The 22,246-nt window shown below is 63.1% G+C and overlaps 1 protein-coding gene across 7 annotated transcripts in view; it reads right to left on the reverse strand.

The window, feature by feature from the left end:
- SPTBN4 (spectrin beta, non-erythrocytic 4) overlaps positions 1-22,246 on the reverse strand; it is a 25,041-nt gene continuing 2,795 nt past the window's right edge. For 3 of the 7 annotated variants that reach the window (XM_070764776.1, XM_070764774.1, XM_070764775.1), the window contains 35 exons: positions 21,874-22,025; positions 21,161-21,334; positions 20,805-20,896; positions 20,584-20,664; positions 20,239-20,354; positions 19,270-19,382; positions 18,711-18,898; positions 18,514-18,631; positions 18,268-18,426; positions 17,717-18,019; positions 16,709-16,859; positions 15,747-16,620; positions 15,503-15,640; positions 14,424-14,804; positions 13,949-14,330; positions 13,193-13,395; positions 12,237-12,327; positions 10,973-11,146; positions 8,929-9,192; positions 8,285-8,509; positions 7,878-7,967; positions 7,435-7,713; positions 7,065-7,195; positions 6,781-6,985; positions 6,160-6,537; positions 5,815-6,059; positions 5,571-5,709; positions 4,774-4,858; positions 4,315-4,511; positions 3,670-4,220; positions 3,313-3,382; positions 2,941-3,224; positions 2,099-2,272; positions 1,926-1,968; positions 1-1,833 (listed from right to left, as the gene is read on the reverse strand). In XM_070764776.1, coding sequence (XP_070620877.1) covers positions 1,672-1,833; positions 1,926-1,968; positions 2,099-2,272; positions 2,941-3,224; positions 3,313-3,382; positions 3,670-4,220; positions 4,315-4,511; positions 4,774-4,858; positions 5,571-5,709; positions 5,815-6,059; positions 6,160-6,537; positions 6,781-6,985; positions 7,065-7,195; positions 7,435-7,713; positions 7,878-7,967; positions 8,285-8,509; positions 8,929-9,192; positions 10,973-11,146; positions 12,237-12,327; positions 13,193-13,395; positions 13,949-14,330; positions 14,424-14,804; positions 15,503-15,640; positions 15,747-16,620; positions 16,709-16,859; positions 17,717-18,019; positions 18,268-18,426; positions 18,514-18,631; positions 18,711-18,898; positions 19,270-19,382; positions 20,239-20,354; positions 20,584-20,664; positions 20,805-20,896; positions 21,161-21,334; positions 21,874-22,025 — 7,412 coding nt within the window. In that variant the 3' untranslated portion in view covers positions 1-1,671. Of the gene's footprint in view, positions 1,834-1,925; positions 1,969-2,098; positions 2,273-2,940; positions 3,225-3,312; positions 3,383-3,669; positions 4,221-4,314; positions 4,512-4,773; positions 4,885-5,570; positions 5,710-5,814; positions 6,060-6,159; positions 6,538-6,780; positions 6,986-7,064; positions 7,196-7,434; positions 7,714-7,877; positions 7,968-8,284; positions 8,510-8,928; positions 9,193-10,972; positions 11,147-12,236; positions 12,344-13,192; positions 13,396-13,948; positions 14,331-14,423; positions 14,805-15,502; positions 15,641-15,746; positions 16,621-16,708; positions 16,860-17,716; positions 18,020-18,267; positions 18,427-18,513; positions 18,632-18,710; positions 18,899-19,269; positions 19,383-20,238; positions 20,355-20,583; positions 20,665-20,804; positions 20,897-21,160; positions 21,335-21,873; positions 22,026-22,246 lie in introns of those variants that run through there. The other 4 variants (XR_011560355.1, XM_070764778.1, XM_070764777.1 and 1 more) reach the window with 4 other exon arrangements.

Below are 22,246 nucleotides of genomic sequence, written 5' to 3' on the forward strand. Positions count from 1 at the left end.
TTGTTCATATTTTGATTGATCCTTTATACTAGACCCCAAAAAGCAGTTACAACTCTGAACCAGGCAAGCTCCCCGACACAGAAGCGGCGCCCACCCCACCCAGGGCCGAGCATTGTGGAAACTGCATCAGGCCCAGCAGGGGTGGGACTGGCCCCCACACAGGCAGCGTGTCACACAGCCACAGGAAGCAGAACCTGACCCACTGGCCCCTTGGCCCCTGGCTGATGAAGGGTGCTCCCAGGGGGAAAAGATTGAGCCGCACGCTCCCTTCTGGGCTCAGCACAGCCATTTGACTTCCAAAGCCCTGGTTCTCTCTCTCTGGCGCACGCCCAGAGTAGCGTGGGGGGGGGGGAAGGAAGTGGGGTTTCAGATGAGAGCCCCCTGCGCTTTGCCCGAGGCCCACAGCCACAATCCCTTCCTCGAGCACGGGAGGAGTGGGGCACCTTCTGGACTGGACAGGGAAAGGGGGCGGCATGCACGAGGAGCCCATGGCCGGAGGGACAGGCCTTCCTGGTTCCGCTTCAGAGCAGCCGCCCTCCCGGCCCCTTGCTGCAGCGGAGGGACGGAGGGAGTCGGGAAGGACACTGGGCATCAGAGTGGGGGCGGGGGTCCCATGCAAGCGCTCACTGCTCCGCTGGGAGGGGCTCCGCTGAGGCCGGCAGGCCTCCAGTCGTTATTGCATATAAATACACCTGGATGAGCCCCCTCCCCCTCCCCCTCCCCGCAGGAGTGGGGGCATGGCTATGGCTTGTTCACAAGGGCAAGGGGCCTTCTCGCCTTCGGGCAGCTGCCTGCCCTCCGCCGTGGCCTCCTTCATCCTGGGAAGCAGGGAGCCCCAGGGGAGGTTGAAGTCCTGCAGGGTCAGCTGGAAGAGCACCTGCCCCTCACGCCCCCCAGGCCGTATCCCCATGGGGAGTTTCATCCCAGGGATCGACCCAGCATGCGTCCAAGCACCTGGGCACGAAGGCAAAGGCCATTGGCTGGGGGGCAGGCATGGGAGTCCCATCCATGGCAGGCTGAAGGCGGTGGCAGGACCCCAAAGAGCGGCGCTTTCCTCCAGGCCTGTGTGGGTGCCGTAGTGACCCTTGGGAGGCGAAGGGGGGGTGTAAGGAGACTTGTGCAGAGAAGGGCCTGCAGCAAGCCCTGGGGAGTACACACACTCGCAGAGAGAGAGAGAGAGACCGTCCTTGGCACCCACCGTAGCACCATTTCTGGGAGATGTGAAGAAGCCGCAAGGAAGACAAGGGGGCGCTCCACGCGACCCCTCAGCCTCTGGGGCCCCCTCGGCCAGCCCCTGGCTCCCTCCCTCCCTGCCGGCTGGGCCCAGTGCTTGTCAGCTGGGGGGGGGCTGCAGGGATTCCCCTGAAGAGAGGAGCAAAAGGACCCTCGTGGCCTGGACCCTCCTGTCCGGCTGCCAGGACACGGACCGGAAAGGAAATGGAGGGGGAGGGGGAAGCAAAACTCTGTCCCGGGCTGAGCCCAGGTAGGGGGGGGGGTCAGGCAGAATCCCTTTGTCCAGCCACACAGGTCCAGCATCTGCTTCGCAGAGAAGTTGTGGGCCTCTCCCCTTCTTGGCAGCCACATAGCTCCAGTCTCCCCTGCACACTGAGGTGTCTCCGTTAGCCGGCCGGCCTGCTTGCCCTTCCAGGCCAGGACCAGGGGGCAGCGGCCTCACTTCTTCCGGCCAGAGGTGCTGGCCCTCCTGTCCATGTCCCGCTTGGGGAGGCCTTCGTCTGTGGAGGAGGTGGTGAGCAGCGCCTGGCCCCAGCGGGTGATCTCCCCGTGCTCCGCGATGCACGAACTCAGAGCCGTCAGCCAGGCCTTCATGTCCTCCTGGGGAGGGAAGAGCCCTTACGGGTTGGAGAGAGGCTGGGGGGGGGGGAGATGGTGCTCTGGGTGAGGGGTGGGGGGGAGGAAGATCCTACCTCATCCTTGGCTTGCAGGAGGAATTCCACCCCGTCGTTAATCCTGCAAGGGAGAATCCCATGAACGGGGTGGGTGGGGGGGAGGCAGTTTCGTTCCCCCCCCCCAGCAGCCCTGCTTCTTCCTCCAAGGGGCTCCGGCATTTCCCCCCCCCCGACCACGGCAGGAGGCTCACTTGATCTTCAGCACGTTCTTCTTCTTCTTGTAGTCGCTGGCCACCTCCGCAGTGGCCCCTTGCAGGCTCAGCAGGGGCTCGTTGCCGTGGGGGCAGCCGGACTCGCGGCCCCTGGAGTCCTTGTAGAAGCCCAGCTCCCCTTTGCTGAGGACGCAGTAGAGGTTGATCCACGACCTACCGGAGGAGGGAAGCTCTCAGGACCCCTCCCTTGCCCTCCTGTCCCAGGGCATCTGCCTTTGGGGAAGGCCGAGTCTCCCCCAACACAGAGAGGTGGGCCTGGGGCCCGTTCTTCGGGGGGAGGGGTCTGGATGGCTCCCTCCTTGGGACCGGACAGCCAGCCGCAGACAGACCAGGATTGCTTGAGCCAGACTGGGGCCAGGGGTGGGGGGAAGGGCAGAAAACAGCAGGCTCTTTAGCTTGGCCTGGGGGTGGGGGGAGGGGAGATGACCCCAGCTGTCATTCTCATGGCTTCTTCAGAGCCCCAAAGCATTGTCTTCTCCAAATGGGGGGACTTTAGCCCCTAGAATTCTCACATTGCTCCCCGGAGGAATTCTGGGGCTTTCTACCACTGTGTGACCCTGGTTAGGAAAGGCTATGCTTGGCGCCCAGCCAAGGAAGTCTCTGGCCCCTCTTGGACTTTCGCCCCCAATGCTTTCGCAGAACCTCATAGTGGCCAGAATCCTTTCAATCCTTTCACGTTGTGACCCCCTACGCTCCCTCCTAGTGCAGGACCCCAGACTTGGCCCAGAGAAGGCCCTTTCCAGAGCTCCTCCCACTGACTAGCCCCACCCATAGGCTCTGACCCCATAACTAGACCGCCCCCATCCCCGCCATTGCCTCACCTATTGCCGGCTTTCTTGTTGGGCCCCTCCAGCTCAAGCTTGCGGAGAAGGTAGCCCTCCTGCTGGACAGTGTGGGTGGGGGGTGGTGGGGGTGGAGCACTGCTCTGGGCAGGGGCAGAACGAGAACGTCGGGCTTCCCCTGGCGGCGCGTTGGGGTCTCTGGGACGGGGCCTCCGGCGTGGCTTGGGCCTGTCCCGGGCACGGGGCCGATCTGGCCGTGGTGTCCTCTCTGGGAGCCCCTCGAGCCCGTTGGGCAGGCGGGCAGGAGACTCCCTGTCCTGAGGCTACAGGGGAGAAAGGCCAAGGAGAAAGGCTCAAGAGGAGGGAGGGGGGCTCCAGGGCCTCTCCAGACAGGGGGAGAGAGGGACTCACCATGGCAGGGGCCACCCCCACCGACTCCTTCTCCTGAAGCTGCTCCACAATGTCAGCCAGGGTGGCTTTGCTGGGGGTGAGAGAGGGAGGATCAGGCCAGAAGGGGCCCCGCAGAGTTGGGGGAGGAGGAAGTGGGGGGTCTGGAGGTGGGGGCCTGGCATGGCCGCAGCTCTCTTTCTGAGTGCCCAAAGGACTCGCCGCCTCATTCGTCTTTTATCCCTCTTTAATCCACCAGAGCCACCTTTCCAAGGACGGGCTGACCATTGGGCAGAGAATCTCAAACGGGACTCCAACCCATGGGGAGGGGCAACTGCAGCCTCCCTCCTCAGGCTTGCCATCTGAGGCACTGGCACCTACCCGCCTGTTTTGGGGTCCGCATGGGCAGCCTCCTGCTCGCTGGACTCCCGCCGCTCGGCCCTCCGGTCCCGTCTCTCCCTCTTGCGCTCGGCTGGCTCGTGCCGGGTTGCGTCCTGCTGGGGGGACTCATGCCGCTCTGGTGGGTGCCGGGGTTCCTGGCGCTCCCGTTGCTTATCCGACCGGCTTACCTTGGCCTCCCCCTGTTCGAGCAAGGAGCCTGCAGCTCGGCTCATGGAGCCCCCTCGCAGGGCTTCCTCCACAGCCGTGGCGACCTCGCCGGCTTTGGCTTCCACGGCGGTCCCCAGGCCCTCTTGCAGGTGGTCGATCTTGGGCTGCAGCCGCTCCGGTTTCAGCTCCTGCCGGACGTAGGCCATCTTGGCCCCTGTGGGCTCTGGTTCCAGCCCATTGAGTAGCGTGTGGGCCTTCTCGAAGAGTGGCTGGCCCAGGATGGAGGCGCCCTTGTTGGTCAGCTCAGCAGGGTCCGGGAAGATCCTTCGGCCCAAAAGGGGAGTGGGGGGCTGCTTGCTCTGCTCGGCCTTCAGCTTCTCAATCTGAGGGGCAACCAGGACAAGGGAGGGGCCGGTAAGTGTCTTGTGTGCCCACCCGACCGAGCGCCCCCACCCCAGCCAGAGTCTGGGCTCCTACGGTGGTCAGGCGTCTCAGGGAGCTGAAGCGCTCCTCCCAAGCGGCAGCGGCTTTCCGGAAGGCTTCGTGGCGCCGGATGAGCTGCTCCACCTCGTCCACGCTGTTGCCCAGCTCCCGGCTCCTCAGCAGGGGCTCCTGGGTGCTCAGCCAGGCATCTGCCACAACGGCCTCCTGGGCAAACTGATGCACCTCCAGCACTGCCAAAGAGGGAGGGACAGCCCTGAGGAAAGGCTCCTTCAGGCAGGGCAGCAGAGCAAGGCCCACCCCAAGGGTCAGCATGGGCTGGGCTGCTGAGCTGTCCCTGTCTCTCTCTCCCTCCAGCTGGGCCAGCATCACTGCAGAGGCAACCGCTGAGCATGTGGACTCCTGCTCCTGCCCTCCAAGCAGCGGCTCCTCCGGTGACTCCGCTCCCCGGCTCTCCCCTTGGCCTCCCCACCCCGGGAAGAGGGGTGGACTCACTCTGCTGCAGCCACTCCCAGTGCTGGTCCCACTTGTCCACCATCTCCTTCTTCTTGGCCATCAGCTTCTCCAGATGGAGCTTGATCTGCATTGCAAGCAAGAGAATCCTGGCTGGGAGGGGGAGAGGGGCGGAGTTTTGAAACTTCCAGGACCTCCCCGCAAATGCCTCCGAAGGCTCTGCCTTTGCTCAGTGCCTGAAGCCGGGCACTCGCCAGAGGTCCCTCTGCCTCCAGACCCAGGGGCAGCTCGGCCCTCCCTGGTGCTGGGCCAGGCTGGGAACCCGAAGGCTGGCGGGCAAACAGAACCACCCTCCTCCCTGGCCAGCCAGCCTGCCTGCGGCCCTCAAAAGGCCTCTGCGCTGCCCTTGAAAGTGCTCCTCTCACCTTCGAGAGCAACGGCCACTTGCTGATGCGCAGAGGGAGCCCTCTCTGGCCAGGGCTCTGACTAGGCCACACCAGCAAGGGCTACTCGCTCCCCCAGAGGCTCCGGATGACCATGCAATGCTTCCCTCCCTCCTGCCCGAGAGGACGGGCCTGGCTCCAGGATCCCCTCCCCACGCCCAACCTCAGCAAGTCCAGGGTAGCTGAACCACCCGCTTCCCAGCAGCCCTGGTGCAGAGGAAGACCTGTGTGCAGCAATGGACTTGAGGAAGAAAACCTCCGACAAACCGATTCCATAAGCCTTGGCAAACAAGGGAGCCCCTGCGGGCTACATCCCCCTCGCACTCCAGGCGCCCGATCTGTGCCCCCCTCCCCGACAGTCTGCCGGCCCTGCAATGGGCCCTGGGCGAGTCTCACCTCCTCAGAGGCCGGGCTTTTGTTTAGCACCAGCGTCTTGCCCAGGTCGACGCAGGTGGAGATGGACTTGCCGCGAGCCTCAATTTCACCCTTCAGGCCTTGGTGGTCACTCATCAGCACCTCCACAGTGGATGCGTCCCTGTGCACAGAGATGGCGTGGGGGGAGCGGAAGGGCCACGAGGAGGCGGCACCGCTCCTTCCGAGGAGGGCAGGCCGGGGCCACTCTCCCTGCCCTCAGCAGTACCTGGGCTTCTCGCCAGCACCAATCTGGCAGAGGATGATGTCCATCCAGGAAGTGAGGTCCCGCACTAAGTTCAGGAAGCGGATCTTATCGGCCGTGGTGGTGACCTGCAGCCGGCAATCTTCACACAAGCTCAGCAACTCTTTCCAGGAACGCATCACCTCCTGCTCCTTGATGGCGATGGCCTCGGCATTCTCCCCCGCGTACACCGTCTGCAGCTGGACTGCCACCTCCTGCAGCTGCCGTATCTACCGTCCGTCCGTACCCGCCCCCAGAACAGGGAGATATGAACCTGCCCGGGAACTTGCTTGGTGAGCGTTCCCTGACCTCCACCCGCTCCCTACTCACCTGGGCCACCAGCACCTGGATGTCGTGCTCGAAGGACTTGAGCATCCTTTGCAGAGTCCCAGCCGAGGCCTTGCACTCCCGGGCTGCAATCGCGGGCAGGCGCTGCTTCTTCTCCTCGATTTGGGACAGGACCTCCTTGCAGTCGTTGAAGAACTTGTGCAGCTCGAGGGAGGCCGCCAGCATCTGTGCCCTGGTCTCGATCAGCTCCAGCAAGTCTGCCCAGGCCTCGTTCACCCCGTCCTTCCACTCGGCAATGGTGGCAGCATCCACGTGCCCGTACTCAATCAGCTCATCCACCATCTGGTTGATGGCCAAGATCCGCTCATTGCCCATAGTGCCAGTCTCGCTGGCAAACTCGGTGAATTTCTCTTGCAGCAACTGTGCAAAAGAAAGAGAGTGCTGTGCGTGCCGAACAGCAGCCGGAAGCCTCCGCGCTCTCTGCGTCCTGGACGGGCTGTTCTCGCTGTTTCCTTTTCCTTGCCAGTCCTTCGTCCCTTTGCCCGCCTTCGGCTCTGGAACCAGCACCAGGCTGGAGGGTATTTTCTAGGCATGGGCTAAAGCACCCTGGTGGGCAGGGCCCCCCTCCCGCTTCTAGGCCCTCCACCCTTTGCCCTTTCTCACAGTCACGTGCTCGTAGTCCTGCCCCAGTTCTGGCGACCCAGCCACCACCTCCTTTTCGGCGATCCAGTGCTCCATCTCATCCACCTCGCGGTGCAGTTGGTAAAGCCAGTACTGTTGCTCCAGGCTAGCCTTGCGCTCTTCCACCAGGTCCTTCAGGGACACATACAACCGGTCCACCTGGGACTGCCGCCTGCTGACCTGCTCGCTGGCAAGGACACAAGCTGGTCACCAAGGCTGGCAGGGGGAGGGGCGAGGGGCGAGGGGCGGGCAGGGCAGGCGCCCACCTGTCAGCATGGCCCAGCTCCAGCAGGGACCGGCACTGCCGCGACAGCTGGGCGATGGTCTCCGCATAGTTCTCCACTGTCTGTTCGGTCATCAGGTGCTTCTTCAGCAGCTGCAGCGTGCTCTGCTCGTCCTGGAAAAGGGGTTCCAGGGGTGGGGGTGTTGCCCTGCCGGTCCCTCCTGCCAGTGGTGGCCTGGGATCGGCAACTGGAGGAGGCAGCTTTTCCTGAGCACCTCTCTTCCGGCCGGCCGGAAGGACCAGGCCTGCACAGGGTCCCAAGAGCTGTCCGGGGAGAGTGGCGGCTCTGACAGCCTGGGAAGGAGAGCAGGCCCCCTCCGGCAGCCCCCGGCTGGGGCAGAGGGGCGGCTCACCTTGCCCTTCTCATCGTTCATCATGAAGAGCTCCTGTTCGCTCAGCCAGGCCTCTACCTCCCCCACGTCGAAGAAGTACTGCTCCACTTGGTAGGTGGCGTCCAGCCGCTGCTGCCGCTGCTCCGTTTCCTCTTGCAGGGCCACCCACAGCTCAGAGAGTTTCTCCCAGAGCAGCCGCACGGTGTCCACCTCGGGGCTCTGGATGGAGGCGATGCCACCCGCTCGCACCAGCACCTCGTCCACCCGGGGTTTGTGCACCTGGATCTCGCGGCGCAGGTTCTGGTGTCAGAGACAGAGAATTGCGGGGTGGCCGGTTTTTAGCCTCCAGCCAGGACCATCCTTGGCCCCCAGGGGCTGACCCTCCGCTTGGGCTGTGGGGGGAAGGGATTTGGGCTGGCTCTCTGGAGCAAGGCCACCCACAAAGTCTGGGACCAGCATCTCACCTGGTTCTTCTTGATCAGCTGCTGGACGCTCTGCAGGTTGCTCCCGCAGTCTTTCAGCATGGCCAGTGGGAGGCGGTCCTGCACCCAGACCTAGAGGGAGAGCGAGGGCAACAACAGGGCCTGGCTGCTGGAGGGAATGAGCCCAGCGGCCAGTTGGCATCGAGGGCCACAGGGCGGAGACAGCACGGTCTCCTCTGTCTGGGGCATCAGTTCTTTCAACTGCCATGGGAGGGAGGGAGGGGCTTCATGCAGCTTTTTCTGCCTGGGGGAGGACTGAAACAAGTCATTCTGCACCTTGTGGGCTTTGGCAACTGGGCATCCCAGCCAGGGGGGAGACCTGCAGGGCCAACTCCAAACTCCACCAGCCTCCTGAAGCCAATCTGGCCGCCACCTCTACCCGCACCTACCAGCTCATCCTCCAGGTCGTGGCTGATTTGGTGGAGCTCCTTGGAGGCCAGCAGGATTCTCCGGCGCTCCCGGAGGGGCTCAATGAGGCGCACGATCCGTGCCCCCACCACGCTCTGCCTGTCCTCCACCATCCCCTGGCTGGCCGTCTCTAGCGGCAGAGCAGCAACCTGGGCCTGCAGCTGCCCCACCTCCTTGGACCACTCTTCCACCTGCGTCTCCAGGGTCTGTGAGAGATGGGAGGCGGCATTGGCGGGCACCCAGGGACACGGTCCCGCTTCTGCCAGTCTGAGTCTGGGCAAGGGGCTCTGCTGCAGCCCCACAAATGCCCCCCAACCCCGTAATCATCATTCTGCTTGATGGGTGAAATTCACTGAAGGTGGAACTGACGTCTTTGCTCCTTCAGCAAGAGCCAAAGGCCTGGTCACCCGGTCATTTGTCCAGTCAGCTGTGCCTGCGCCCTGACTGGGGAGAAGGAGGCAGGGGCAGCTCCAGCCCAGCCTGGCCGTTCTCAGGAAACGTTGCCCTGAATGTCCTGCCCTGGAGAAGCCCTTGCACCCCTGGGGCTGCAAAGCCAGATGCCCACCCCAAAGCACCCCATCACTCCTCCCCCCCCCGGACCCTCCGCTGAGCCCCTGCAGCCCACCTGCAGCTTCTTGAGGTTGCTGTTGACACCGGTCAGGTCTGGCCCAGCGTCCACTGCCTGCAGCTGACTCTCCATGTGCTGAAGCCGCTTGTCCAGCTCGGCGTAGCTCTGCACTATGCGGTCGGCCTGGGTGGCTTCCAGGAGCTGCTGGGCCTTCACCTGGGTGACCGACTCCAGCTCTGCCCAGCACCGCCGGATCTCGGCCAGCTTCTTCCTCACCGTCTCCGCTAACTCGGGCTTTTCCTGGATCAGCCGCTGGCCCTCCTGGTGGCGAGGGGGAGGCAGGAGACGAGCTGGCACAGCTGCCCACGGCCCCGATGCCTCTGGCCCCCCACCCCCCCGCGTGCCCTTGGGGAGCTGAGCCAAGGGCCCCTCATCAGCCCCCGGCTGGAAACCTCCCCTGAGCTCCTACAGGATTCTGGGGAAGCCGGGAAAGTAGCGGGGGGAGGGAATGCCAGGACACGGGAGAGGAATTCATTAGTGACTCAGTTTCCTAAAGGGTCGCTTATTGCCGCCCTCAGAAAACCCCCCACTCCCTTTGTTTGCACCCTGCCGTGCGGCTGGCCACCACCGCCACATTGTGGCTCAACAACCTGAGCAGCTTTTGCCATCAAGGGAGCCCCCCCCCCACAGGTTGCCCAGAACGGCCGTTGCAGAGCCCTCGGTGTGTCCAGGCTTTGAAAGGGCCCAGAGATAGGCCGTCTGAGACGGGTGAGGGAGGCACCCCCTCCAGCAGGGAAACGGGATGTGCAACCCCCCCTCCAGCTGCACTCGCTCAGCAGCCTCCCCTTCCTCTCTGATGATCTGGAGATGGGGGCGCGCGCACGAGCCCTTCTAATTGCCGACTTGTGAGACAGGCCTTGGGAAGCCTCCTCAGCCCACTGCCTCCCTGGGCACCAGCAAAGCCACCGGGCAAGCGGCCTCCCACCTAGGCCACCGGTCAAGACCCCAGACAGGTGCTTCGGGGCTCTGGGCAACCCTGGGAGGGGCAGAACCTGGGGAGCATCTGGAGGGCGGCCAGCTGCTCTGCTCTCCTGGCCACCAGCCCTCGTCCACCTTCCCCTGCTGAGGGGAGCTTCCCATGGGGCGCACACCCAACCCCCCCCCCAGCTGTCAAGGGAGACCCTTCTGGGTGGGGGCCACTGAGGAAATGAGCCGCCTGCTGTCTCCTGCCTGCCAGGCCTTTACTGATGGGTTCGCCTGAGGTATGCAGGAGGCAGGCAGGCCTCTCTCCATGTTTATTTACCCTGAGCGAAACCAGTGCAAAGGCCCAGGAGTCTCCTGAGAGGGTACGCATCCCCCTGCACTCACTCAGCCTGGGGCTGCCACAGAGGGAGAGAGGGGGTGCTGGGATGCTGCTGCCCAGAGACCCTTCTGGATGGCCCAAAGGTTTGGCACCCAAGGCAAGCGGCCTGCCCCCCCCCCACGTGCTGAGCGTTTCTTTGGGGCAGCGCCACCTCAGAGGAATGCAGACTGGAGGGGAGAAGGGGCGCTGGGGGTGAGGCCTCTGGCAAGAGATAGCGGACACCCAAATTCAGAAGAGACCTACACCATGTGGGGCCTCTGGGGCAGGAGCTGCCCGCTAATCCCAGCGGGGGGGGGGGCTCTGCATTCATCTAATCTGCACGCACTCCCCTCTTCCTCATTCCCTCACCAGGGGTCCGCCCTCACCTGAGAAACAGCATATTTTCCAGCACGTCACTCAACTCTGCGCGCTACCCACAGGCGCAAAGGAGCCGCTCCTTGGTAGGTCATGGATACACCGGCCCAAGTCAGCCGGCCTGCTCCCAGAACCGCCTCCCTCCGCGTCTCACACCGCCGACCAGGCGCAGGCTGCCGAGCGAGGGGGGGCTCCCGGGCTAAGGCACAGCGGAGCCCTTCGGGACGCTTCCCGGGAGTTCCCTCCAAGACGCAGTGCGCGGGGGGGGGGGGCCTCCAACCCTGAGCCGAGCCAGCCGCCGCCCGGAGCGCGTCCTGCGTCATCAGCTTCTCCCCCCCCCGCCCGGCGAGCCCCCGGCCCCACTCCTCGAGCGTGCGCCCCCACCTTCTCGATCTTGCGCAGCCACTGCTTATTCTGCGCCAGCTCGGCCATGAAGGCGCGGTGCCGGAGCCATCGCTTGGGGGCCGGCGACGGCGGCTGCTTCCATGACGGCGCCTCCTGCTCACGCGGCGCTTCGCCGGCCATCAGCGCCTCTTTCTCAGCCACCCAGCCATCCAGCTGCGGGAAAGACGGGCGGGGAGGCGCGCTCAGCCGGGCTCCGAGGAGCGCCCGCTCCCCCCGCTCGGCCCGGGCTCCCTTCGCCCCCTCCTACCTGCGCAGTGGGCGCCTCCGCCCGGCGCCCGCAGCCCGGCCCCGCCGCGTCACCCTCCCCGGCGCCCCGATCCCGGCCGGCGCGCTGCAGCGGCAGAGCTGGCAGTCGCGGAGTCGGCCGCCCGCCCGCCGGCTCATCCCCCGTTCGCTGAGGGGGGGGGGGGAGGGGGCGCTCGCTTTCGGTGAAGAGTTTTCGCCCAGGGGGGCGAAGGAGGCCACGCCGCTCGTTCCTCTCCCCCCACTCATCCCAGCCGGCCCACCCCGAGGGGGGGGGAGGTCGTGTGCCGCGAAGCGACGCCCGGCCCGTTTGGAGCGTCTCCCCTCGGCCTCGAAGCGCAAACCGGAGGGGCTTCAAGCTGGGCAGCCGCCGCGAAGGAGGGCGGGTGGAGGCACTGGGACTGCGGGCGCAGCCTCGTCTCCCCGCGAGCCGCGTTCCTGGTCGGCCTTTTCTTTTCCCCGGGCGGCGTCCTCGCGTGGAGGGCCGTGGGGAAGCGGAAAGCCCGGGCCGCCTGTGCCGCACAACGGGGGTGGGGTGGGGGCATCAGGCGTCCCCCATCGTCGGCCCCGGCCAACGTCAACTTTGGGGGAAGCGAAACTCAACCAGGCCGAATTAGCATCCTGAAGGGCGGCTGCGGGTCTCGGGAAAGCCAGGGACTGTGCTTGGGAGGGGGCCAATGGGGGGGCCGCAGAGGGAAGGGGGTGATAGAGCTAGCAAAGGAGAGGGGAAAGCTCTGAGTAACTCGGATCCTTGGGTCCTTCTACTTTACTCCTTCCTCCTCTGCCACCTGCCTTTTGTAAGTGGGGGTAAGTGGGGGTGGGGATCGTCGTCCAGTCTGCCAGATTTCTCTGGCCAAAGCAGGACAGCCTCCTCAGCATCCTTTCCGCAGCCCTCCAGGGACTAGCTTCATTTGGGGGCCGTGTAACCGGAGCAGCCCCCCCTCACGCCCACCACCTTCCATCTCAGATGCCCCCTCCCCGGAATTCCCCAGTCCCATACCTCATGGCAGCTTTGCAGGAAGCGCTGCAGCTCCAGGTGGTCAGTGAGGCGCAGCATCCAGAGGTTGGCCAGCTGGACATTTTGTCCGCTCCTGTAAGGAGAGCAAACTGGTCACCTGGTTATCTTCCTGCCCAGGAGGATTCTGCCTGGCACATGGGCCCCTGCCCCGCTTTAGCCCTTCCAGGTATCTGACCCAACCAGGCCCCCTTCCTGCTCAGGAAAGGAAAGGAGTGGGGGAGGGGGCTGGGCTTCGGAGCCCTTGGCGTCCAGGGAAGGTCTCTCTGTTCCCAGAAGCCAAACCAGTAAAAGTGACACACACACACCCTTCACAAATCTGGAACAATGCCACTGGCTGCTTCCCTCTTTAAACACCCAAATCACTATAAGCTCAAAGACGGTGATATTGATTGGACAAACAGATGGTGACCGACCGTGGAAATAGTAACACCTCCCCCCCTCCTGCTTCGGGCTACAAAAAGGGCACAGCTGAGCGGCTGTTTCTATCTGGAGCAGGAAACCAGATTTGGGACCCGACACCAATGAAGACATGCAGATAAGCCAGGCCTAGGCCCCTTGCCAAGAGATGCTTCCCTGCCCCGTGTCCCTTCAGGCCGCAGCTCTCCGTCCTGGTGGATCTAGCACCTGGCCTGGACACAAGGCCACCTGAGGGAGACTGACAGCCAATCTCTGGCCTGCAGGCGGGGGTGGGGGTCCAAGCAGTTGCAAATGGCCACAGATCCTGAAGGCATTGGAGCCTTTCCCCTTTGGTCAGTGCCTTCCTCAGGGTCCTAGGAGGCCCCGTTGCAAAAGGTGGGCCAAGGGTTCGCCTGCTGCTGGTCATCAAGGCCGGGCTCAGGCCACAGGGATTCTGACCCAGCACTCTGTTCAGCCACTCTGGGCAGGTCCTGTGGGGTTTGCCCTGGTGGTGGTGGGGCTTCTGCTGACCCCCTGCTTACTTTGCCCGGAGGGTCTCCATTTTGTCCTTCACCCTCTCACTGTAGAGGTTGCCTTGCCGAATCAGGCTCTCGCCCGCCTTGAGAGCCACGCTGGTCTTTTGCATCTGGAGCTCCATGGTGGTCATGAACTCTTTCTGCTTCTTGATGGCCTTCTCCACCCCTTCCACCGTGGTGGGCAGCTCTGTGTCGGCCAGCGTGGCTGCCTGCAACAATGCCAAAGAGAGGGCCGAGGCCGCAGCCGTCAAAATCCTCCCGCTCCCCTTCAGCTGGCTGGGCCAAGGGGCCAGGAGACCTCCAACTGCATCATCCACAAGGCTGGGCCCCCTCCCCACCGTAACACCTGGCTGAAGGCTTTGGAAACAGGATGCTGCGCACAAGATGAACTCTGTGGAAACCAAGCCAGAAGCAGCAGGGCCCAGGTACGGCTGGCAGCAGGCAGCTAAGTTTTAAAGGCAGGTGGCCGGGCACTGGACGCCCCACTCTCTGCCTTTTGTTTTGGGTGGGAAAGTGATCGGGGCAAGCGGATGAAAAGGTTGATGTGGCCGAGGCTGGAGATAATAGTAAAGGGTCCAAAAACATTATACCAGAATGCAGGTGATATTGAAATGGGAGGAAAAGACTGCAAACCAGCCAAACCTTCTGCATTCAGAGTTAACCCAGCAAGCCCACCACCCCAAAAAGGATCTGTGACAAGGTGGTTGAGACCCCAAATCTGAGTGACCCTCTGCCCAGACTCCAAGATACATCAAGGATTACCTGGTTGTAGAGACACACTTGGGCCTGCTTGGCGTCGCGCAGGAAGAGGAAGAAGATGTGGGCCTGCACCAGGACCCCCCGGCGGCGCTCCCAACTCTCCAGCAGCTTGGTCCAGCCCACCTCCAGCTTCTGCAGCCACTGCTGGAGGGACAGGTAGGGCAGCTCAGCCTCCTCCAGCGCCAGCACATCGTTGACCGCCTGGATCTTGGCATAATCCTCCTCGTAGCAGCTGATCTCCTCCTTGAGCAGAGCGTGGTGGTTCAGGAGCCGCTCGGCCTCCGAGAGGTCCCCCGGCAGCTCCCCCTCGGGCGAGGCCACGGCTGCCTGGGTCTTCACCAGCCAGGTCAGGAAACTGTCCAGGTCCTGGATGAACTGCTGCAGCCTGCAAGGAAAGGCCGGGGCAGTCGGGGGCCTCCCAGACCTTCCCCAGTTCCACCACGCCCACCCCAGCCCTGCCCTGCCCGGCCCCGCTGACCTGCTGGCCACCGTCAGCGAGTCCTCGCAGCCCTGCAGCGTCTTCTTCAGGGCCTCCCACTCCTCGCTGATTTCCTCAAACTGCACGAGGACCTCCATGGCCTGGGCAGGGTGGGTGGTGGCCAAGGACTCCCCCTCCTGCTGCAGCCCCACCAGCCGGGGCTCCAGCAGCACCAGGGCGGCTTCGATGGTGGAGAGGCGGCGCTGGAGTGAGAGGACACTGCCCAGATCGCCACTGCTGTACTGGGTGGACTCAATGGCCTTGCGCTTCTCCCGGATCTGAGACTTGATCTCACTGCACTCCAGCAGGTAGTTCTGGATCTTCAGGATGGAGGCCAGGTGGTTCTTCTTCTCCTCCACCAGTTCCACCACTCGGTTCCACCTAGCCACCCCGCGGGGCCAGGAAAAGGGCGAGAGGGGTGGGAAGAAGAGACGTCCAGCATCTGGGAGGCCCTTGGGAGCCAGACTGTGTCCAGATGTGATGGAGCCCCCGAGCCCCCGAGGAGGGTTCTACTCAGTGCTTGAGGAAGGAATGTGGGACAGACGGTGGACACACAGTGCAGTAGTGCCTGGTTGTAAGAAAGCCCCCCCCTCTCCTGGCCAAGCACGCAGGAGGAAAGCGAGACCGCTGCTGCCCCCTCCTGCACCGTTTGGCTCTGGCAGCCTCGGCCAAGCGTCCAGGGGGTTGGGGAGGCAGGGCGGAGGGGAGCTGCAGTGACCCGGCACGGCAATTGCCTGATGGTCGCACACGGCCTGTCCCTGCTTGCTCTCAGCGGAGCAGCCCAAAGGGATCCAGATCTGAAAGGGGGGGGGGGACACCCAGGTCCCCGAAGGGTTTTGGGGGGACAAAAATAGGAGAAGCTGCCACACACACACACACACACTGGCCTTAGGGCCGGACGATCACCTGGGCTGCCCTCTCCCTCCTCTTTTTTAAAATAGAGTTTATTAGTTTTCCATTCTTTTCTTTAAAAACAATAATACAATGGGACAATAATTCTGCTTTTTTCTTTTCTGGGCTCTGTCCACCGATACCATCAATCCCAGATTTCATAAGGTTCTGAGTCTTTCTGGCCTTACCTGCTGTTGAGATGGTCCTGGCAGGATCGGACTTCAGAGGAACTTGGGTGGCCCTCATCAACCAGCTGCTGAACAATTTGGTTAACGTCCAGGATGCGACCCATCAGGCTGTTCATCTCTTGGTCCAAGCTTTCAAACCTGCATGGGAGGGAGGGAGGGAGGGGAGGTCAGCCCGGCTGGGCGGGAGAACAGAAGGGCCAAATGACCCCACCCCCGCCTCCCTCCTCTCCACGGCCCCTCCTACCGGTGCTGGACTGCCTCCACGTCCTCCAGCCTCTTGGGCACTTCCGTCCGGCTGAGCCACTGCTCCTTCTCCTCGAGCCAGATCTCGCAGGCATTCACCTCGCCAAAGAGGTGGTACACGGCCAGGGCATCCTGCAGCCACTGGCACCGCAGCACGGCCACCTCGGCCACCTCCTCGTACAGCTGCTCCACCTCCACGATGCGGATCTGCACCTCCATGGTCTCGTGGTACTTGGGCGCCAGGGCGGCCAGCTGCTTCCGCAGGGCCAGGACAGCCGCCTGGTGCTTGTCGATCTGCTGCATCACCCCCTGGTGCTTCTTGGCCAGCGAGCGGCTGGAGTGCTCGTCATGCCCGAAGTCGTCGCTGGAGACCAGGCGGTAGGTGTCCTGCAGCCAGGCCACGAGGTCGTCCGTATCGGCACTGAACTGGTGGAAGTTCTGGGCTCCCTGCAGCTTCTGCAGGTGGGCGGCCGCCAGCCCCTCCAGTTTCTTCCAGCGCAGGCGCACGTCCCGGATCTTCTCCTGCACGTTTCCCAGGCCGAAGCGCTTCCGCAGCAAGGCCTGCTCCCCCTGCCGCATGGCTGCCTGCAGCAGGGAGCGGCGGCCGCTCAGCTCACTCAGGAGCAGGTTGTGCTTGGTCAGCAGCTTGGCCACAGAGTCCAGGTGCTTGCCGAAGCTCTGGGAGGATGACAGGATGCGCTCCTTCTCCCGCACCCAGGCCTCGGCCTCCTCTACCTCCTGCAGGAAGGACCACAGCTGGCGGGAGGCCTCCAGTTCCTTCCGCCGCTTTGACGCCAGCTCCTGCAGCCGCTCCTGGCAACCCTGGACGTGGCTGACCCGGTTGCAAATAATCTGGGGGTCGCAAGGCTGGTAGCCTGGGGGAGAGAGGGTGTCCGGAAGGGGTGGTGAGAGCCTGCATGATAAGCCCCCCCCCGTGGCTGCCCCCCAGGCCCCAAGGATCACCTTGCAGCCCTGAGAACTGGAGGGCTGCGGCGTTGAGGGACTGGACCCGGTCGTGCTGTGCAGATAGGTCGGCCTCCAGCAAGCTGTGCTTCTGCAGCAGGTCCTCCACCTCCAGAAGGTGCTTCCCGAACTCCTTCGATGCCAGCTGGGCCTGCCAGGGTGATCGGGCATGAGTGCCGGTGGCGAGACTGGTGGCAGCTTTTACTTGGAGAGTCCACGCTGGAGCCACACCAAGCGTCTGCTGGCTCGGGCTGGGCCCGCTCCAAAGTGCTGCTCTGGTGACTAAACATACCAGGGAGCCAGGAATTTCCTCTGGGCCAAGCCAAGCCGGGAGGGACCCATGGGGTGCTCTGCTTCCAGGCTCAGAGGGGGGGACAATCTGACTTCAGCCTAAAGAAGCGGGTGCCCCCCCCACTTGGTTCTCTTTACTCTCTGTGCCCTCAAAATGTCGCTACAGAGCCCTGCACACCAAGACAACTAGACACAAGGAGTTTTTTCCCAAACGCCATCACTCTGCTAAACAAATAATTTCCTCAACACTGTCAGACTTTTTACTAAATCTGCACTTCTATTTCTACTAGTTTTTTCCCATCATTCCTATCACCCATCTCCCCCCACTTAGGTCTGTATGACTGTAACTTGCTGCTTTTATCCTAAGATTTTTATTAAAATTGATTGTTTCCTCATTGCTTAAGTGTTGTATCTCATGATTCTTGACAAATGCATCTTTTTCTTTTGCGTACACTGAGAGCATCTGCACCAAGACAAATTCCTTGTGTGTCCAATTTTGTTTGATGTTGCATGCCACTCAAGGGTTCCCTGAGATCAGGGGTCAGAGCTTGGGTGCCCATGTGCCGGCGGGATTCAGCTTGGCAAACTGGCAGCGGGTAGGAGGACCCCCCTCCCAGCTGATCTCCCCGGTTACTGAGCAGGGGGTGAGGCAAGGTCCCTGTAGGCTGCCCCCACCCTGACCCCAAGCTGCCCAGGAGACCCCGGGGAGGCTCAGACCTGCAGCTCCTCCATCCAGTCGATCATGTAGACCATCTCCTGGAAGACCTTCTGCAGGGCAACGTTCTGTTCCAGGCGGGCGCGACGGGCACTGACCAGCTCCGTCAGAAGTCCCCACTGGCGCAAGATGTTGTCCTTCTGGGCAACGATGCGCCTGCTGTCATAGTAGCCCTCGGATTCCACTTCCTGGGCCAGTTCCAGAACCACCTGGATGCGTTCCTGGTAGGAGCAGATGTCCGCCTCAATGGCCTCGTGCTTCTTCATGGCCGCCTCCACGGCCGGCAGGTCACAGCCAAAGTTGTCCTGAGAAGAGGAAAGGTCAGCTGGTGAGCAGAGACGGGACAATAGGTTCTCGTCCATGCACAAAGTACCTTTTGAGCAAGGCGGCAGCTCTCTTGCTCCACAAAGGTGGTCCAACCTCCACGGACACCCACCTCCCGCCCCCAGGAAATCCCGCCTGGCTGGTCCCCACTGCTTCGTCCTCACGAAGGGCAGCAGCGCCAGGGGGTTTTCTCCACCACGGGGCCCCTCACCCAGCCCAGCCACGCCACCTGAGAGACCAGCCGCTGGTTCTCATTCAGCCACGTTTCCCGCATGACGGCCTTGTGGTCGAAGCGCTGGGCCAGCAGCTCCAACTTCTCCTGGCGGATGAGCTCAGCGCGAAGGGCCACTTCCCGCTCATGCTCTGCCTTCTCCAGCCGTGTCCAGGCCTGGCCAGAGAGGGAGAGAGAGAGAGAGGAGGAGAGGGGGGAGGGGGAGCCCCCCCGCCAGAGCCAAGACTACCCGCCCCTCTTTACCTTGTTGATATCCGAGATGCTCTTGCCCTCCTTGGGGATGTAGAGTTTGCGGTTGTTGGCCCGGAGCTTGCTCTGGATGGAGAAGAGCAATACCTCCAGGTTGCCCTTCTCCTGAAACCTGTGGTCAAAGGGCATGGGGTCAGCAAGCAGGAAAGGTGTGGACCCTCCTGGGAGACAGCGGGCCCCTCGGTGCTCACTTGAGGGGCTTCTCCAGGGTGGAGAAGGCGGTGAAGGCCTGAAGCTGCTGCTGAACCCCAGAGAGAGAGTTGGCAAACTTCTGGTTGGTGATGAAGGGGATGGTGATCTCGATCCATTCCAATAACTCGCTGGCCAGAGACTCATATCGCTCTATGATCTTCTCGATCTCCAGCACTTGATCCAACACCTGCATCACGGGAGGCTTTTGTGAAATCCCCCTGTGCCCCCCGTGGCATCCCCACAATTGACCCGGCTGGCCACAGGGCCTTCCGCACGGCTTAATTCCTCCAGGATGGCCACAGAGGCCCTGGCAGGCCGAGGGTTGCCCTCAGACCCTCACCGTCCCCCTGGAGCTCTCCCAAAAGCTGGATGAGGCTCCGTCCTTCCGGCATCTGAGCTGCTGAGCACATGAAATGTCCCACCCAGGCTGGCCTATGTGTGCGTGGGGGGGGGCAGGGGGGCTTCCTTGCTCCGGACCGGCAGTGCGCCCTGCGCCCTCCGCCAAGCCTCCTGAGTGCCCCTCAGCAGGGGGCGGGGGGATGCCTCTGCCAGGCTCACCTTCCCGACCCGCTTGCCCTCCACCGCCAGCGCCTTCATCTTGGAGAAGTAGTGGTAGAAAGAAACCACGTAGGTAAGGACGGACTTCTCATCTGGATGCTCCACGTTGACATCTGCGGGGGGGTGGGAGGGAAAGCACAGCAGCTGAGGAGGCTGCCCAAGGTCTCCTCCCCAGGGCTGGCCAACAGGCATTTGAGGGGCAGAGCCTGGTCAGGTTCAAATACACCGCTCAGGTCCCCCACCCCCGCCAGGTGCCACCCCCACCAACTCGCAGGCTGTGGTGAGAAGGGAAGCGATGCTGGGCGGGTTATCATCACACTCTCTACCGGTCAGATCCTGGCACCGGACGGACCAGCCCACCCCCCGCCCCCGTTCTGTCTGGGCGCTCTGCAGCCCTACCGGTGGGGGCCAGGGGCCAGCACCCCTCCCTCTGCCAGACCAAGCAGCGCCTGCCTGCCGGCCTCGCTGGGTCCAGGAGATGGGCTGCCCCTGCACCCCTCTTTCAGCTGCCAGGCTCCTCCTCCTCCAAGGGCCCCGGAGAGGAGCCCCTGGAATGGGGCAGGGGGGGCGCTGAGCCCACTGGGCAAAGAGCTCCCCAGCCTGAGAGTTGCAGAGCGGGTGGGGCTCGCGGCCACTCTGGATTAAGAAGTCCAATCCTGGCCAGTCAGGAGACATTGCCCAGGTCTGGAGACGCGATTCCCAGGCCGGCAGCCGGCAGGGGATAAAAAAACACTTTGGCTGAGGAGCTCCGGTTCAAGGTGGGCTGCAGAGGGAAGGGCCAGCCGACCAGGTCCTGGTGCCTGAAATCCTTCGCCACTTCCCTGCCTGCGCCTGGGCCCTCCAGCCACCCAAATGGTGCCGGCTCAGAGCCGCCTGCCCCCTCCTGGGGCTGGGAAGGCTTTCCTCTCTACAGAGGTCTCAGGCAGAGGAAGCCCCTGGGGCTGTTGGGGCACAGTCCCTGGGCCTCACCCTCAGGGTCCAGAAGTTTAGCCAGGCCCAGCTGCTGCTCGGCCGTGTTGAAGGCCTGCTGGAGGTTGTAGACCGCGTTGGACTTGGTCAACTTCTTGAAGTCGATGATATCCGGCCTGGGGAGGAAACAGAAGACCCCCCTGAGACGCTGGGCCTGTCCTGGGTGGGGCCGAGAGGGCCCTTACTGCCCCTTGCCTGGGCCAGAGTCCATGAGCACCCCCCCATGGCTAATTGGCAGGTCCTGCAAGGGAGGGCCACCTGCCTGCCCCTCCCCAATCTCTGGCTGGAGAGAGCAGCCCCTGGGCAGCAGCCCTCCGCTCACACACACCCCCGGAGCCCAATCACCTGTGCCTGTGAATGAGGGCGCTGAAAGCCAGACCATCCCGCCAGCTGGTGGTGAAGTCTTGGATGTTGACCTCGGGGTAACTGAAAAAGGAGGAGGAGCCTCTTGTGGGCCGGCCCTCGCTTCCCCCTTCTGCCCTCCGACCGGCTGCCCGAGAGGGTCCTCCCGGCTGTGCCGGCATTTGCTCGGCTGCCAGGCCCCCCGTTGCCTCCTGAGCACTCACCCTGCCGTCTTCATCTGGCACCAGAGCAGGAGGGCATCCTTGGCCGAGCGGGTCTCTCGGCTGTCCTCCGTTTCAATTTTAATCACCTGGATCTGGGAGGGGAAGCAGGAGCTCCAAAGCTCACCTGTGTCCGGCCCCCTCCTCACCCACCCACCCCCGCTTTCTTTGCCACAGGTGGCTTCCCCGACATGCCCCAGAAACCCGCTGCCTCCCCCCTCCCTCGCCCCGTCCTTCCCCAAACGCTCCGTGGGGTGCACAGGACGCCCTTTGAGCCCCCCACCCTTCCTGCTTCTGGAGGCAAGCCGGCCGGTCTCCAGGCTGCTCCCTCCGAAGGCTCCCCGCCCCCCCGGCCCTACCTGGAACCTGAGGATGAGGGTCCAGATGAGCCCCAGGGTCAGGCGGTGGTTGCCGTCCACAATGTCGTGGGAGCCCACGTTCTCCAGGTGGACTCGCTGCTCCTTCAGGAACTGGAGGGCCTTGTCCACGTTTTCCAGGGAATGGATCCGCATTCTGCCCCGGGTGGGCTTGGGCTGCCACAGAAGCCAAGCAAAACGTATAACTGCTCCTGTCGGTGCACAGTCTAAGCCCATGTAGAATTGACAAGTAAAAATAACCACCCTTCAAACTGCACAAATGCGGTAAAATAAAAATACCACTGAATGTTTCTAAAGCAGAGCACAGGTAACGCTGACAGGTAGTTCTTCACTTGCGACCATTCAAAGTTACAACCGACTTGAAAACACTTACACAGAACCCATCTTCAAAGGCACAATCGCACAGGCAAACCACCTTGCATTTACAACCGGTTGCAGAATTCCAGAATTTGGTTCAGAGATTTACAACCAACGGCCCCGTCTTTTGCCTTGCCCAACTGCCCTTCTCAACAGCTCCTCACAGCCCTGCAGGGAGCAAGTGTGGCATCCTGGCCAGACCCTGCCCCTCCCTCCCCCCCCAGCCTTCCCTTTCAGGGCCCAAGTCCAGGCAACTCTGTACAGGAGCCTCCAGCCCCTCTGCCCTAAGCGGCAGCCTCCTCCTCCTCCAGGACAGAAGCCGAGAGCCCCCCCCATACCAGCTGCTCCCCAGACAGAACTTCCAGCAGCTTGGTCAGCAAGTATCCGTCCCTCAGGTCTGTATAGAGGTCACCGATTCGGCAGGAGGCCTGGCCCAGGTGGGAGTTGACCCACTTGGTGAAAGTCTTCTTCTGCACGGTGTCTCGCTCATCTGGAAAAATCGGAGGGAGGGAGGGGGGCGGCGTTAGGCTGATGTCTGTCCCAGCAGGGAACGGCCCCCCACTCCCCAAGGACCAGGAGCTCAGGGCTGGGCTGGAGGGGTCCCCTGCCACCCCAGGGAACTTCTGGGGAAGGGGCCCTTCCCTGTGGGGGTGTTTATAGACAGAGCGATGACGTCCAGAGTGGGGCTCAGCATTTCCTTCCTTCTCACTC

Source organism: Erythrolamprus reginae, chromosome 11, assembly GCF_031021105.1.
Source record: "Erythrolamprus reginae isolate rEryReg1 chromosome 11, rEryReg1.hap1, whole genome shotgun sequence".
In the NCBI taxonomy this organism is placed as follows: Eukaryota; Metazoa; Chordata; class Lepidosauria; order Squamata; family Dipsadidae; genus Erythrolamprus; species Erythrolamprus reginae.